The sequence below is a fragment of the Microtus ochrogaster genome, linkage group LG2 (assembly GCF_000317375.1).
Source record: "Microtus ochrogaster isolate Prairie Vole_2 linkage group LG2, MicOch1.0, whole genome shotgun sequence".
Lineage (NCBI taxonomy): Eukaryota > Metazoa > Chordata > Mammalia > Rodentia > Cricetidae > Microtus > Microtus ochrogaster.
In genome coordinates, this window is record NC_022028.1 from 29,844,912 (window position 1) to 29,859,913 (window position 15,002).

The 15,002-nt window shown below is 38.7% G+C and overlaps 2 protein-coding genes across 13 annotated transcripts in view; one reads left to right on the plus strand and one right to left on the minus strand.

Annotated features, from left to right (window-relative positions):
* The window catches only part of Tm4sf20 (transmembrane 4 L six family member 20), a 13,112-nt gene extending 11,962 nt beyond the window's left edge, over nucleotides 1–1,150 (plus strand). The window contains exon 4 of the mRNA XM_005360031.2: nucleotides 868–1,150. Within this exon, the coding sequence (XP_005360088.1) occupies nucleotides 868–1,150 (283 nt within the window). The remainder of the gene's footprint in view (nucleotides 1–867) is intronic.
* Nucleotides 1,151–6,439: 5,289 nt separating this feature from the next.
* Nucleotides 6,440–15,002, minus strand: part of Mff (mitochondrial fission factor) — a 29,505-nt gene continuing 20,942 nt past the window's right edge. For 8 of the 12 annotated variants that reach the window (XM_026785447.1, XM_026785448.1, XM_005360033.3 and 5 more), the window contains 4 exons: nucleotides 13,220–13,252; nucleotides 11,716–11,775; nucleotides 8,150–8,234; nucleotides 6,440–7,179 (listed from right to left, as the gene is read on the minus strand). In XM_026785447.1, the coding sequence (XP_026641248.1) occupies nucleotides 7,048–7,179; nucleotides 8,150–8,234; nucleotides 11,716–11,775; nucleotides 13,220–13,252 (310 nt within the window). In that variant the 3' untranslated portion in view covers nucleotides 6,440–7,047. The remainder of the gene's footprint in view (nucleotides 7,180–8,149; nucleotides 8,235–11,715; nucleotides 11,776–13,219; nucleotides 13,253–15,002) is intronic. The other 4 variants (XM_026785450.1, XM_026785454.1, XM_026785456.1 and 1 more) reach the window with 2 other exon arrangements.

Consider the following 15,002-nt stretch of genomic DNA (forward strand, 5'->3'; position numbering starts at 1 on the left):
CTAGTCTAGTCTAGTCTAGTCTAGTCTAGTCTAGTCTAGCTGTGGAGGCCTACACAATAGGGCAATCCTAGTCTCAGGCAAATCCAGTCTCATAGGCCATGTGTTGCAAATACTGTTATTTTCTCAGGTCCAAAGTCAGTTGTTGGGAATCTACTCCATTTTACTCTGATAAACAAAAAATAAAACAAAATCATCCTGAAATAGATGTGTTAGGACTAAACACTTCTCATTTTATGTTAGAAGAGCCATCTATCATTTTAATCAGACCTATCTGAAATACTGTGAATAAAAACCATCCACCTGACCTCAGAGCAGATGTAGGTGAAAACCGAGTGTTGTGTGTGTGTGTGTGTGAGAGAGAGAGAGAGAGAGAGTGAGAGATTGCTTTCCTACCTTTTGCAAATAGAAAGTCTGCATGGATAGGTTCAAATCCCCGACACAGAGGCAAGCAGCGGGCGTAAGCCTTTAATCCCAACTCTGGAGACAGAGGTGGGCGGATCTCTGTGAGTTCAAGGTCAGCCTGGTCTATGGAGCTAGTTCTAGGACAGACTCCAAAGCTACAGAGAAACCACGTCTCGAAAAACAAAGCAAACAAACAAAAAAATTCACAAAAATCACAAATACCCGACACAGTTGATATTTCTTTGCCCTCCAATCTTATGTGGCTCTCCTTAAGACCAGGTGTTCTCCAGAGAAAGATATAACATGCTCTAAGTGGGGTTTTTAAGTTGGGGCTATGCTTATGTGCTCAGAAAACCAGACTTTAACTATGGTTTCTGTATACAGTCTTTAAAAATGGACACTGGGTCTTAACATACTGGGTCTTCTTGTTCATAGGCACATTTAACCCTTCTCCTTTCCCCCCAGTAACTTCCAGCCTGAATCCTTCGATCTCCAGTGGTTCTTCAAAAAATCTTGTGTTTCTCCTACTGATTCTAAAAACTCCAACAACAGTGACATAATCAATAAGTGGAGTGTTCCCAGCTCTAACTCTGAAGAAGACAGACACAGGATTTTCCACTTCTCCGTATTTCTGAGTCTCCTGCTCGTCGGAATCCTCGAGCTCCTGTTTGGGCTCAGTCAGATACTCATTGGTTTCCTTGGCTGTCTGTGTGGTGGTGTCTCTAGGCGAAGGAATCGAGTTGTGTAGCTTAAAGGCTAATAAACTAGAATGTCAGTACGCTGAATTTGAAAATCGCATTTCAAATATATGCTTTTATAAGTTCAATAATGGAGCTTCATCTGGAATGCTGAGTGGTTTTAGTACAAAAAGTTGGTTTTAGTACAAAAGGTTGTTTTTGAAACCATCTCTGAAGTAACTTTAAAAAAAAAAATCAACCTATCAAGCTGGACCATGTGGCACACGCCTTTAATCCCAGCACTCAGAGGCAGAAGCAGGCAGATCTCTGAGTTCAAGGCCAGCCTGGTCTACAGAGCAAGTTCCAGGACATCAAGGACTACATAGAGAAACCCTGTGTGGAAAAACAAAATCAAAATCAATAAAACAAAGAAATCAGCCTTTCACATATAAAGCATATTGTACATGTAGCACACCTGGAAAAAGGTCATCAGCGGCTGATACTGGGGAGAAGTTAGTGAAGCTTTTTTTCTCCCCTGTATGTTGAAAAAACTTTTGCTACACCTGAGAGTATTTGATGGCTATAGAAGCGGGTGTCTTGGTCTTAAGAAGCTGACAGAGAAATGCTGTACTTAGCCGACAGGCACACGGCAATCCACTCTACTCTGCCTTCTTACATCTTCTCATGGTTTACCGTAATACCGTGAAGAAAAAAAAAACAAGCCTTCAAAAGTTGGTTTCTATTTATGCTGTTCTTTAAAAGGTAACAAGATGTATTTACTGTATTAAAATGTTATGAAACAGAGAAAACTAAAAACCTACAATTTTCTGAATGTCATCCCTTCTGCAATTGATTTCAATTTTTATCTTAGCTTTATGGGGTTTATGAGTTTGAAAGGGGGCTGGAGACCTGGCTCATCAGAAAAGCGCTTGCTGCTCCTGTGGAGAACTGAGGTTTGGTTCCCAGGACCCACAGTGGCATGTCACAGCAGCCTGAAACTCATCCAGCTTCCAGGGACCCAGTGCCTTCTTCTAGACTCCAGGGCAACCGTGCACACACAAACACAAATCAATCAATCAGTCTTAGAAAGTGATTTCTGGAGTGAGCTAGACAGACGGCTCAGCACTTAAGAGTACTCGCTTACAATGGTCTCTAACCCAAATTCCAGGGGACCCGGAGCTCTATTCTGCCTCTGTGGGCAAATACTGTTATTTTTCTCAGGTCCAAAGTCAGTTGTTGTTCACATGCATTTACTTACATCGTAGGCAAAATACTCATAATAAATCTATAAAAAAAAAAGAAACCCAAACCTTGATAGGAACTGAATTACAAATGTTTACAAACATTTACAAAAATTACAAACAATTACAAATGTCCACATACAGAACTTGGAAGCCTTTTTCTAGCTCAAATTTCATGAAGACCTTCTCTCCAACACCCCACCACCATCACCACCACTTAGTAATACTTGAAAGCTTAGCTTCAAGATATTCTTACTGTCTCCTGTGTACATGATCACAATTAACCAAGCCAACACTCACCCAAGCCAGGAAGTTGTTCTGAAACATGAAGGAAGAAGGTCTTTCTGTCTACCACAGAATTAAAAAGATTAAGAGCCACTCCTTCCCATCCCTCCAGTCATTAGCCTTTCCCCACTTTTGCTCCTTATTAAGACCTCGCCTCTAGATCCTTATCTTTTGCCCCCAAGCGTCTAATCTCTGGCTGAGTACTTTCCATCCTTCAGGAGACCATAGCTATGAAGAGTTTGACAGTTTGTCAAACCATCTAATGCCGAGCATGGTGCCTTTGGCCCTCATCTTAGCATCTTCTCCGGCTGCTGTCATTAAAATATCCTGACAAAAGCAAAGGAAGAAGAAAGGGTGTATTTAGCACTCAGTTTAAGGCAGTCCACGATGGCAGAAGTCCAGGGGACAGGAGCTTGTGCTGAAGCTGGTCACAACCAGCCACAGTCAAGGAGCAGGGGATAAATGCTTGCTGGTGCTCAGCACTTTCTCCCACTTCATATGATCCAGGACACACTGGGGGTCGGGGGTTCTGCCAACAACCCCCTGCAGGCATACCTACAGGCCCATCTCACAAGTGGTTCTAACTGAATCCACTAACCACTAACCGTGTCCATGCTTCTCTGGAGAATTGAACACAATGGTGTGTTACCATTTCTTTTTCTTTTGGGTATATGTCTGCTGTGCATATGTGTGTTCACTGCCAGAGGAGGCAGTCAGGTCCCCAGACTGAGATTACAGGGTTGTGAGTCATCATGTTGGAGCTGGGAATTGAACCTGGGTCCTCAGGCAGAACAGCCAGTGCTTTTTCTTTTTCTTTCTTTCTTTCTTTTTTTTTTTTTTTTGGTTTTTCAAGACAGGGTTTCTCTGTAGCTTTGGGGCCTGCTCTGTAGCCTGTAGGTAGAAGCTGCTTGTTCCCGGCTGCCCAGACTTGAAATAACCACACAAAAACACTTGTTACTAAATAAATAAAGACTAAATCAAATCACTGCTTGGCCTATTAGCTCTAGCTTTTTTTTTTTTTTTTTCCTGAGACAGGGTTTCTCAGTAACTTTGGTGCCTGTCCTGAAACAAGCTCTTGTAGACCAGGTTGGCTTCGAACTCACAGAGAGATCCACCTTCCTCTGCCTCCTGAGTGCTGGGATTGAAGGCATGTGCTGCCACCACAGCCAAGCAGCTCTAGCTTCTTATTGGTTAGCTCTTACATCTTAAATTAACCCATTTCTATTAATCTGTGAATGGCCATGTGGTTGTGGCTTACCTACAAAGTTCCAGGAGGGCTGTCTCATGCAGGTGGCTACATGGTGTCTCCTTGACTCCACCTACTTTCTCCCAGCATTCAGTTTAGCACCCCCCCCCCCAGCTCTATTCTGCTCTGCCACAGGTCAAAGCAACTTCTTTATTCATTAACCAATAAAAGCAACACATATACAGGACTTCCCACATCTGTAGACCAGGCTGGTCTCAAACTCAGAGAACTGCCTGACTCTGCCTCCCAAGCACTGGGATTAAAGGCATGCGCCACCACTGCCTAGTTGCAGTCAGAGCTCTTCATCTGTGATTCTTACACTGCTACACTGCACTGTCCCATACCAGACCATAAGCTCCATGGGCACTAGGACATATATTTTACTAACTTCTGGTGTAATCAGTGCATAGCACAGAGTACCTGGTACAAGGCAGTGCCAAGCTAAGTATATTGCTGAATGAATGTAATCTTTAGCACCCAGACATTAGTGAAGACAATGCTTACTAATTAGTATCAAACTGCTAATCAGACAAGAAATAAAAACAGGTAAAACAAATGCCAGGTCACTGTACTTGAGTGAACAAATTAGAACCTGAGATGGGTCTTAGACTTTACTCATCATCCTGGAAAGGAATGATATGAGTCTAGGTCTCTGCTGCGTCAGATAAAAAAAGAGGAGGGGGGAGAGGGTGGGAGGGAGGGAAGGAGGACGCCTCTGAGTGACATTATCGGTGGAAATGTCTGCCAGGTTCTTTCTTTGCTCTTTAGTCTCTTGGGAACTGATGCTACAAATTGAATACCTAAAGCACACAGACCACCTGAAGTCAGCATCTTTTGAGGGCATTTGGTCATTGATTTGATATCCAAACTAGGAAATCCTCATTCTTTGAAACCTTATTATCTACATTTACATACTTTTCTATGTGTTTATGATGTGTGTGGATGTGTGTGCCCACCAGAGCTTACGGAAGTCAGAAGACAATTTCCAGGAGTCAGTTCTTGGCTTTACACTCAGGTCCCAGGGTCTGACAGTACCATATCTGCTGTGTTGTTTGGCCAACCAAAAGACCTCACTATTTAGTATCTTTCTTCTCTCTCGCATCACCATCCTTAATCTGTCAATTCCTCAGCAACAGAAAATGCTTCTAAAATATTTCCAAAAGCAGAAAGACAAGTGTTGGGATTCTGAAAATGATATGATCATTTCTGTTCCTCTTGGTTCTTTATGCTCATTAGCCCTGACTGTATCTTACCCCCAATCTCTAGAATCTTTTATCTCTGTGGTGTGGGAGAATTGTTATATTCTGTCAATTATGTTTTAAATAATCGCTCATTGGCCAGTAGCCAGGCAGGAAGTATAGGCGGGACAACCAGACAGGAAGTAGAGGCGGGGCAATGAGAACAGTAGTATCTGGGAAGGAAGCTCTTTCCCCAGTCCTGTCCAGACACCAAAGAAGCAGGATGTGACCTGCCCCACTGAAAAAGGTACTGAGCCATGTGGTTAACATAGATAAGAATAATGGGTTAATATAAGTTATAAGAGTTATTAAGCCTGAGCTAATGAGCCTATCAGTTTATAACTTATGTAGACCTCTGTGTGATTATCTTTGGGACCTAATGACTGTGGGAAGTGGGCAGGACAGAAACCCCAACAAGCAGGCCCTCATGCTATATCTCTGCTTATTGAAATTTCCATTTGTCTCTGTTCAAGTATTTACAAAATATTCCTGACTATCCTAACTAGAACGGAATCTGTTCCTTTTAAAACCCCTCCCAAGCCCCCGACTCCTGGGTAATTAACAACTTTTTCCTAATCACTGTAGGAGAATGTTTTAGGTCTTTGTAACAATCATCAGAAAAAATAATAGCTTTTATATTAATCTCCCAGGAGTTCCTTTTACTTCTAGCCTGTTTGTGAAATCTTTTTCATGCCTGCTCAGCAAAAGAAGTTGTACATTTAATTTATCAATTTAGGCACACTAAGTACAAGAAAGAACCCTCCTGTTGGATTAAAGAAGATGCTCTTAAGAACATCAATGTCAAATCTACCTAAATCTTCAACCTTGTGGTGCAAAAGTAACTGATGACGTATCCCCCCACCTGAAAACCTTGCCAAACCCCTATATTTAATAATATAATAATATATTAATTATATAATAATTATATATATAATATAATAATATTATAACTAACATAATAATAATAACGAAATATTGCACCTAGCTGAATTCTACTTGCTCTTGAAAAGATACATACTTTTGAGTATTAAAGGCTCCCAAACCTTGGCTTTACAAATTTATGAGATTTGATGTATTAGCAAGCAAATATTACAATGAAAAAAAGGATACAGGGTTTTATAAAGGTGTTTGGTTTTGTTTTCAAAACCTGAATCACTTCCACAGATCTAATATATTAGCATTTACAGTGGCAGCAAGTCCAGCGTCAGGATGGAGATCTGAGAAACCCAGGACACTCTTCTGATCCACAGGTCACACTAATGACCTTGCTCCCAGGGCAGAAAGACTTGAATAAGATACTCAGCCCACAGTACCAATTATGAAATAAAGCTTTCCATAGACATTGCTTTGGTTGACAGTTTATTAAGTACACTACATTTATACTTTATTGTTTAAGTTTTTAAATCATTCACACACGGACTTGGTAAAAACATATTTTATAGAAAACTAAGATGAAAATCAGAACAACATATTGCACACAGATAAACTGTTGAATCATTAGGAGTTTTTACACACACCCTCTGTACAGGTGATCAAGAATTAGGTGGTTTGATTTTTCTTAAGTGCTGCATCAGACTATGACTTCAAAAGCATTAATGTGACGCAGACACAAAAAGCATCTATCAAAGAAATTAATCATCTGAGAAACACTGTTTTCTTTTACATAGTTTTCTAAACTCACTCTTTATGACTGGCATCTTTTTAGAGAACTTAGCTGTACAGACTGATGAGGCCCCAAAAAATGATTTTCTTTAAAAACAAACAAACAAACCAAGAGCCTATTTACAAAACATGCGAAAGGAGAGTGTGTAGGTGCCACTGTAGAACTAGCTGAATGCAGATCAATAACAGAATAGGTCCCTAAAACAGCATACAATGCAAAGACAGAAACAATGAAGTTTGCAAATCCTTTATATTTCCAGGTGTTGGGACAATATATGTGAACGCTGAGGTTACCTCTAGCGTCGAAACCAGAGCCAGCTATTAAGCAGCCAGAATGCGACAGTAATTGAATACATGACCATTTCTCTTTTAGCACGTTCTTTATTCTCCTCTTCTAGAAGTTGCAGACGTCTATTTAATTTGATTATCTAGGTGAAAGACAAATACAAAATAGTACTAATGCATACAGCAATCAGATTTTTAGAAAATAGTACATTAACTTGTCTAAGAAATTATTACATAGGAAGTTCTATTTGGATCAAAATACAACTATAAATAGAAAATAAAATACTACCTACAACAGCTTTAATTGACTTAAATATGCTTCTTCATTTGCATTCTGTAAATGTGAGTTAGGGAGTGTGTGTAAGGACACCGTTGCCCTACGTTATTCTGGCAGGAACATGAAGTGTGTCAGGAGGGTCTATCCCACAGAAGGAGCAGAGGATGGCCGCTCCTCTCTCTGCCTCCTCCACGAGTCTCAGCTGTGTAGTCTTGAACTTGGATAACTGTTCTCAGTCCATTCTAATACTTAGCCCCAATGACCTATTATAGTGGGCCCTCTGATATGCCACTCATATCTTTATTTTATATTTGGCAGACATAATGAGAACACCAAATATGCCTTTCCTGCATGGGAATGCCTCTATGTAAAGACAGCAGGAATGCATATGAAAAATAAGCACATAAGAAGTACAGTTACAAGAGGGGGCTTATGGGCAGGGTCATGAACTATGTATGTAGAGGCAGTGGGAAATCTCAAAGCAGTGGTTTCTAAAATGAAGAAATTATAAACAGTAACAAAGGTCCCTGTGACTGTGTACCTATCAAAAGTAAAATAATTCAGGACTAGATTGGTTTATTATTACATCACGATTCTTTGATACTGGCCTGATAATATCAATCATTTTGGCAGCAATGTTTTATGTTGGTCAGAAAAATTTGAATGATGGCTTAACAAATCTCTAAAGAATCTGAGAAAAATCAATTATGGCTTACTAGATAGCCTGAATTCATGGGATCTACAGGAGAGAAAAATCATAAAATTACATAAACTATTACTCTGAAATATTTCATGAACATAAGTTTAGGTTATATTTTATTTGGGGTAGTAATTACCTGACGTCTTAATGAAGCTGCATCTACCACAGTCATGTCGTCTGACGCTCCTTCAATGGCTGCATCTATGCTTGAAATGCCATACCTAGCAGATAAGATATTGAAACACAAATTAAAAATTAGGAGTAATTGTTAAGTCATGTGTTGTGTCTTATACTACTCAACGAAGTATTCAAAAGACTCGTGCTTAATGATAAATAAGCATTTCTCATGTGAATCGACACAAATAAAGGAAAGTAGCTTAAGCTGACTACCTATGATGCTGGGTAAAAAGAGAAAACTCTTACTGGATACTTTTTTTCAAGGCAGAAAAATGCAGCAATGTTAAAGGAAGGGTTCCTGTCTGAAAGGACCTGAGAGTCGCCACTGTAGGACACAATGACACATGAGAGTTATGTATGAGCCAGGTCCTCACGTCATTCTGTAGACAGAGACTCAATGGCAGGGAATGCAAAGTCAACAGACAGAAGACTGATAATTTATTACTCTTCCACTTCTGCCTGCCTTTCTTTATCTATTTTTTACTTGACTTCTGCTTTCCAGTTACTTTTTATTGTATTTTCCCACAAAAATGAGTGATCAATCTTTTAAATCTCTTGTAACTATACTACAAAGAATCTCAATAAGCCAACAAGAGGCTGCATATAAAATAGTAATGCTGGGAAACCACCAAGACAATGCAAAGAGAAAACACTAAATGGTACTTTGTGTTAAAATACATTCACTTCCAAAAGAGCACTGACTTGGGAATATAGTGGTATTGCAGAGATGGAGTCTCACATGACTGGTTTCAAATTTGCTATGTGGCAGTGGATGACCATCAACTCCTGATCCTCCTACTTAATCCTTTCAGTGGTGGGGTCAACAAACATGTACCAAGCCTGACATAAAATTTTAAAACCAAAAATTTAAAAAAAAAATGTAGAAATGCCATTTCTTCCATTTGTCTGGGTTTCTACATTTTTAAGAAAATAATGTGAAATGTGTGTGTGTGCGCGTGTATGTATGTGTATCTGAGTATATTCCACATGGGTACATGAGGAGGTCAGGAGACAGCAGTGGGTCCCCTGGAACTGGAGTTACTGATGGTGATTATGAACTGTCCACATAAAACTGAACTCGAGAACTCTGGAAGAGCAGCAAACACTCTTAACTTCTTAAGCCATCTTCCGAGCACCAGGTTTCTGTATTTTAAAACTCATTTTAAGGAACACTTTTACTGAGATATATTTTATATACAATACAAATTTCTTTATATGTGTGTCTACTTTATATTCTATATGGTTATTTTAGTGAAATGACATGGTAACCTTTCTACAAGGGTAGACTAACTAAAATTAAAAGTTACTCTTATGTAAGCCACAAAGAGTTGGCACATGAATCACCTACTCCAATATTCCCAGCACCTTCTCATTACAGAACCTACATACCCGTACATAAAAGGACATGAAGTAGAATTAAATATCTCATTCAGGCATGCTAATATGCCTATGCACAAAGTTCTACTGCTTCAAATGTTAAAACCATCTTAATAGAGCATGCAAAGGTAAATGTAAATAATCTACAGCAATCTCTGACTCTCATTTTCTCTTATGGCTAGGTCAGACTGTTCATATTAGTCATGCCTTTTCTCTTAGAAACAATATGTCTAGAAATATTTAAAATAAACTTCACCAGTTAGGAGAAATAAACTCGGTTTCTAAGTAGACAATAGGACTGCGAGTTTATAAACTGAGCAAACTACTCATGCAACTAAAACAGAATTATGAGGATTAGGGGGTTTAGCTCAGGGGCAAAACACTTGCTTACCTGTGCACATCCCTGGGTTTGTCCCCAGAACCACAATAATACAACAAATTATTAAATATTAGTGGGGAAAATTATGTGTCAAAGATCTTTTCCTTTCTATATTTTATGCTCAAAATAAAACTTTTCTATTTCCCCAAGGTCACACATGAAATGAGTAACTGCAGGGGGTTATCAAAGGATACCAGCACCTGTATCAAAGGTGAATGCAGGGCTGGGTGATGCTCAGCCAATAATGCTTACTTTCAAAAATTGAGGACCTAAGTTTGATCTCCAGAACTCGTGTCAAAAATAAGTTGAGCATGGTGGAGCATCCTTGTAATCCCAGTGCTGGGGAGGCAGAGACAGGAGGATTCCTATGGCTTGCTGGCAAGCCAACTTAGCTCAATCAGCAAGTTCCAAGCAAAGTGAGAAACCCTGTCTCAAAAACCAAGGTGGATAACACTTGAGGAATTACACCCAAGGCTGACCTTTGGCTCTCCATGCATATGCACTTGCAACCACACAGATCCTTCCCATCCCCCGCCATATACAAAGGTAAAGGAATAGACATGTACACACACACACACACACACACACACACACACACACACACACACACACACACCCCACAAAGAAAACTAGTCTTAACAAAGAAATAAAGTATACATGAAAAGTTACCATTTTAATACTAAGCCAGTTTTAGAAATCTAAAGATAATTTTTATTTGTAAAAAAGTTAAGATTTCATCATCAATTTAAAACAAAAAAAAAGTATGAAATTATTTTAAACTAAAATTGCATCTCTCAGAACTAAAAACTCTACTCACTGAAAACACCGTCTCAGAAAGTTAAAGGGATTAAAAAGCAATAGAAAACTGTCAGGGGAAACCAGTGTGGCCTAAATTAAGACACAGAAGAAATGGGTAAGCACAGTGGCCAGGAACACCAAGGCAACATGGATGAGATTAACAAGACATGGATGGTTCCCTTTTCTCTTTTATAACATGATAGGTTCTTCTGAAGAAGAGAAGAAAAGTTAGCACAATTCTACTTAAAATTGGTTTGGAAAATTAGTAAGAGCATCAATTAGTGACAGTATCTGTCTTCTGTGTCCTTACAGAAGACAGGGGAACTCCTTGAAGGTTATGGCCCCTAAGACCACATTTGTATCTGCCACTCCTTGTCCCTTCATGACTTGGGCTTAGCATATCTGATAATATGAAAAGGGTAAATACAAGAGACAAAGGCTCAACTCAATAAGTGAAGAAAAGTTATGTACATAAAACAAGATTTAAGATTGTATCTTTTCTATTTTAACAAAATCCCTTATAAATCTACTAAAATACTGACTATAAAGTATATCGGATATTCTTATTATACCATGCCATATTTTGGGGGGGTGGGTGGGAGGTGTTGAGACAGGGTCTCACTGTGTAGTGCTGGCTGGCCTGGAACTTACTATATAGATCAGGCTGGCCTCAAAATCAGAGATCCACCTGCCTCTGCCTCTTGAGTGCTGGAATTAAAGGCATATGCCACCATACCCTATCATAATTTTTATTATTATACAATGTTCTCATACATTGATGGACAAATGTCAGGACTAATTACTGTCCCCATTCTTAGCAAAACACAGAATTTCTCGTAAGAGAAAGCTGCAGAGGCCTATGTTGTATACATGTATACAATCATGGTTATGGCATGCATTATGATGTCCTACACAATACAAGCTCCATCAAATCTTTGTGTCCTTTGGTAATCACAAAGTCTCCAAGTTACCTGACGTTGTCATGATGAGGATTAGAAGTGGCGGCAGCTGACCCACCACGCAACACAGGTCTAGGGCAGGTTTTTGCAGAAGACACAAGACAGAGTCAGGAAACAGAGTACAAAAATAAAGCAAAAACAAGACAAATAAAAGTCAGATAGGATTATATTGTATGCTTCAGTACAATATAATATCTCTCAAATGCTTTGAAAATCTGTTTCATATGTCCTTCCCATTTTAAATGATTTTCATAATTTAACACTTCATAATTAAAAAACAAAATAAACAATATGGAAAAATAGCACCAACATATGGTGCTATTTAAAAAGTGTAATTCCTCTTTTCTAACTGGAAAAAAATGTAGCCACTAGCCACACTAAAAGCATTATCAAGAACCTGTTAGTAGCACCTGCATGATTATGGTTGTCATAAATATAAACTAGGAATTTAAAGAAATACCCACTGCCCACAATTCCTTCCCTAGGGCAGCTGTGTCCCGTAGGGAGACACAGCATGTGAGTGTCTGAGCTTGAGACAACCATGAGTGCCATACAGGGCTGCTGCAGGAGGACCAAGCGCACTGGAAAACTTTGTGGGGCTTTTCATTTAGTCTCAGTCCATGCTCTCAGGTCAGAGGACAGTCAGTCTTCTACCAGGTTAAGGTGGAACCTTTCCAATTAAATTTGTTAAAATCGAGAAACATATTCTAAAGCTGCACCAGTGAACTGTCTTTAAGATAATAATCAGAGAGCGATGAGAAGAGGTTCCGTGTACGGACATTCTTCTAAGCCAGCAGGTTTGCCTCACCGTATGTACACTGACAACCACCACAGGGTTTGAAAACACATGTTCTATCTTTTTCTGATGTTGTAACAGTTGTGGAATATAAACCAACATTTTCTTTTCTGCTTTTAATTTTTTCTTTTCTTTTTTGACAGGGTCTCACACACCACAGTTTGGCCCCAAGTTATGTGGAGTTGAGGATGGCCTTGAACTTCTGATCCTCCATACCCCACTTCATGTGGAGCTGGGAAGCAAAGCTTGGCCCTTTTCAATGCTATCAAGCACTTCAACTGATCTACAGTCCTAGCCCTATACATGACTTTTTTTTTTTTTAACAATTCAGTTTATAAAGGAAAAATTTGACATTGAGTTACTGTATGCCCTCAAGTAACTATATGCACCAAATAAGGATATATTTGGAGCTCAGAATAAAAGGGCTTAAGAGACTCGAGGGAGAGAGGTTTGGCTCACTCTGCTCGCTATAAAACATGCTGAAGCATACATTCTTCAGATAGGTTTTTAAGTCTTCTAGTTTGTGAAGAAAAACTATGTACAGCAGTTACTTAAATTATAAAAATATGAGAATGGCTAACGAAATGAAGCCACTTCTGTGTATTTCCTAAAGGGTTTTAAAGAGTGTGTTAATATGGACAAAACGATCTGCCATATTGAACATATTCCACCACAGAGATTTCCCTTTTACAAATGCAGAGCGATAAACAATACAGTTACCTTTCACAACGTATCTCATTTTGTCTTCTCACACTGGCAATTGATACATATAATATAAAAGTAAATTAGACAGGTATTTGGCAAAATTAGAAACTTCATTCAAGTACCAGTTTCTATCATAAGAATGATTTAATATTAAAAAAATAGTACAATAGTGTATTTTGTAGTTAGAATAGCAAAAGGGAAGGAAATCTAAGACTATCAAATTTCAGTATTAGTTTGTAGACTGACATTTTTGAGTAAATAAATGGTCTAAATTAAGAGAATGCATTTCTTTTCTACAAAATATCAACTATTATAGTAATTAAACAGGCTGATTGGAGGACCAAGAATTAAAAGTTATAACACACTTCACAATACTCTACGAACTGCAGTCGTCCATGTTACATATTTTATGGATACTTGCCAAAAATAGAAACCTTTCATATATTGGTTTCTTATTCCACTCATTCAAAATCTAGTACAACCTGCTAAAGAAAAACTAAAAATAATCAAGCCACCCCCTAAAAGCTTATGCACAACTCACGTATTAATGCTTAAACAATGTTTTACATGTAACAGACTGAGTTCTCTAGAAGACATTAGTATCTCACACTGAGAATGAGATGCATAGCTCTAGCAAATACAGACGAGGCGGGCACGTCCTACCAGCAAATGACAAATCTTACAGTGCTGCACTGCTGCCAACTGGGCAGGGAACACCTGGTGTTTTGGCCAGTTTCCCAAATGTTCAGCACTAAGTGTTGTGTATGAACTTTTGTAATAGCACCTAGGAAGTCACTTGGTTTACGTGCTTAACTCTGTTTAGATTACCTGAACGAAGTTCACAAAAGGAAGAAAACCCAATACAGCATACAGTGCCACTTAACATACAAATTAAAATGAGTTCATATGCTGGGAAACAAGGAATCTGCATCATTTTACAATAAAAAACAAACAGGAAGCTCTTACTTTTTCTGACAAATAGTTCTAGTTTAAACACGCTACATTTAATGTGCAGTCCCAAGTGCAAAGATATTGTATTAACAAAATAGCCAAGAGCAATAACACAAAAAAGAAAAAAATAATGAAAGCAAGGAACATAAAAGCGCTGAACACTGTTTAAGAAGTCTTAATTTATAATCATGCAAGTGGAGCATTATCCAAATTTCACATTCCCATTTCTTTGAAAAATGAGGCCAACGTCTTCCGTAGCAGAAATAAAAACTGATTTGACATTTTAAATTCCGATTAAACTTTGTACAACTAAAACATAACAAACAAGCAAACCCTCTGGGTAATGAAAGTACTCGTGAGACTGAGGAGACCCTCACTTTCTGGGACCCCAGGAACTCAGACATCTGTGTCTCCCAAATGTTGTTGGGATTAGACATATGGCACCATGTCCAGTTCTTTCTTGATTTTTGACTCAAAGCTCTACTCTATGCCCTAGATTGGCCTTGAGCTCAGGGTGATTCTCGGCTGCAGACTCCCAAGTGTTGGGATTAAGATGTGATTCACCACATCTAGCTTCTTCTTCAATTTCAGAAATTTTATTTGGGTTAGTATTATAATTTTGAAGTTATTATAATGTAAAAATAAAATATAAATTCACTTAATGTTCTAAATAGTTTTTCATATAAAAACATACAAATTTTACGCTGATTCAGAGTTTGTATACTTAAACTTTAGGCAATTTTTTTTTCAGCGTAGAGGAAAAAAATTCACATTCCCCCAAGTGCCACATCCCTGTATCTGAGCTGTGGATGTGCAGGCAGGAGGGAGAGTAACAGTGGACAGTAAC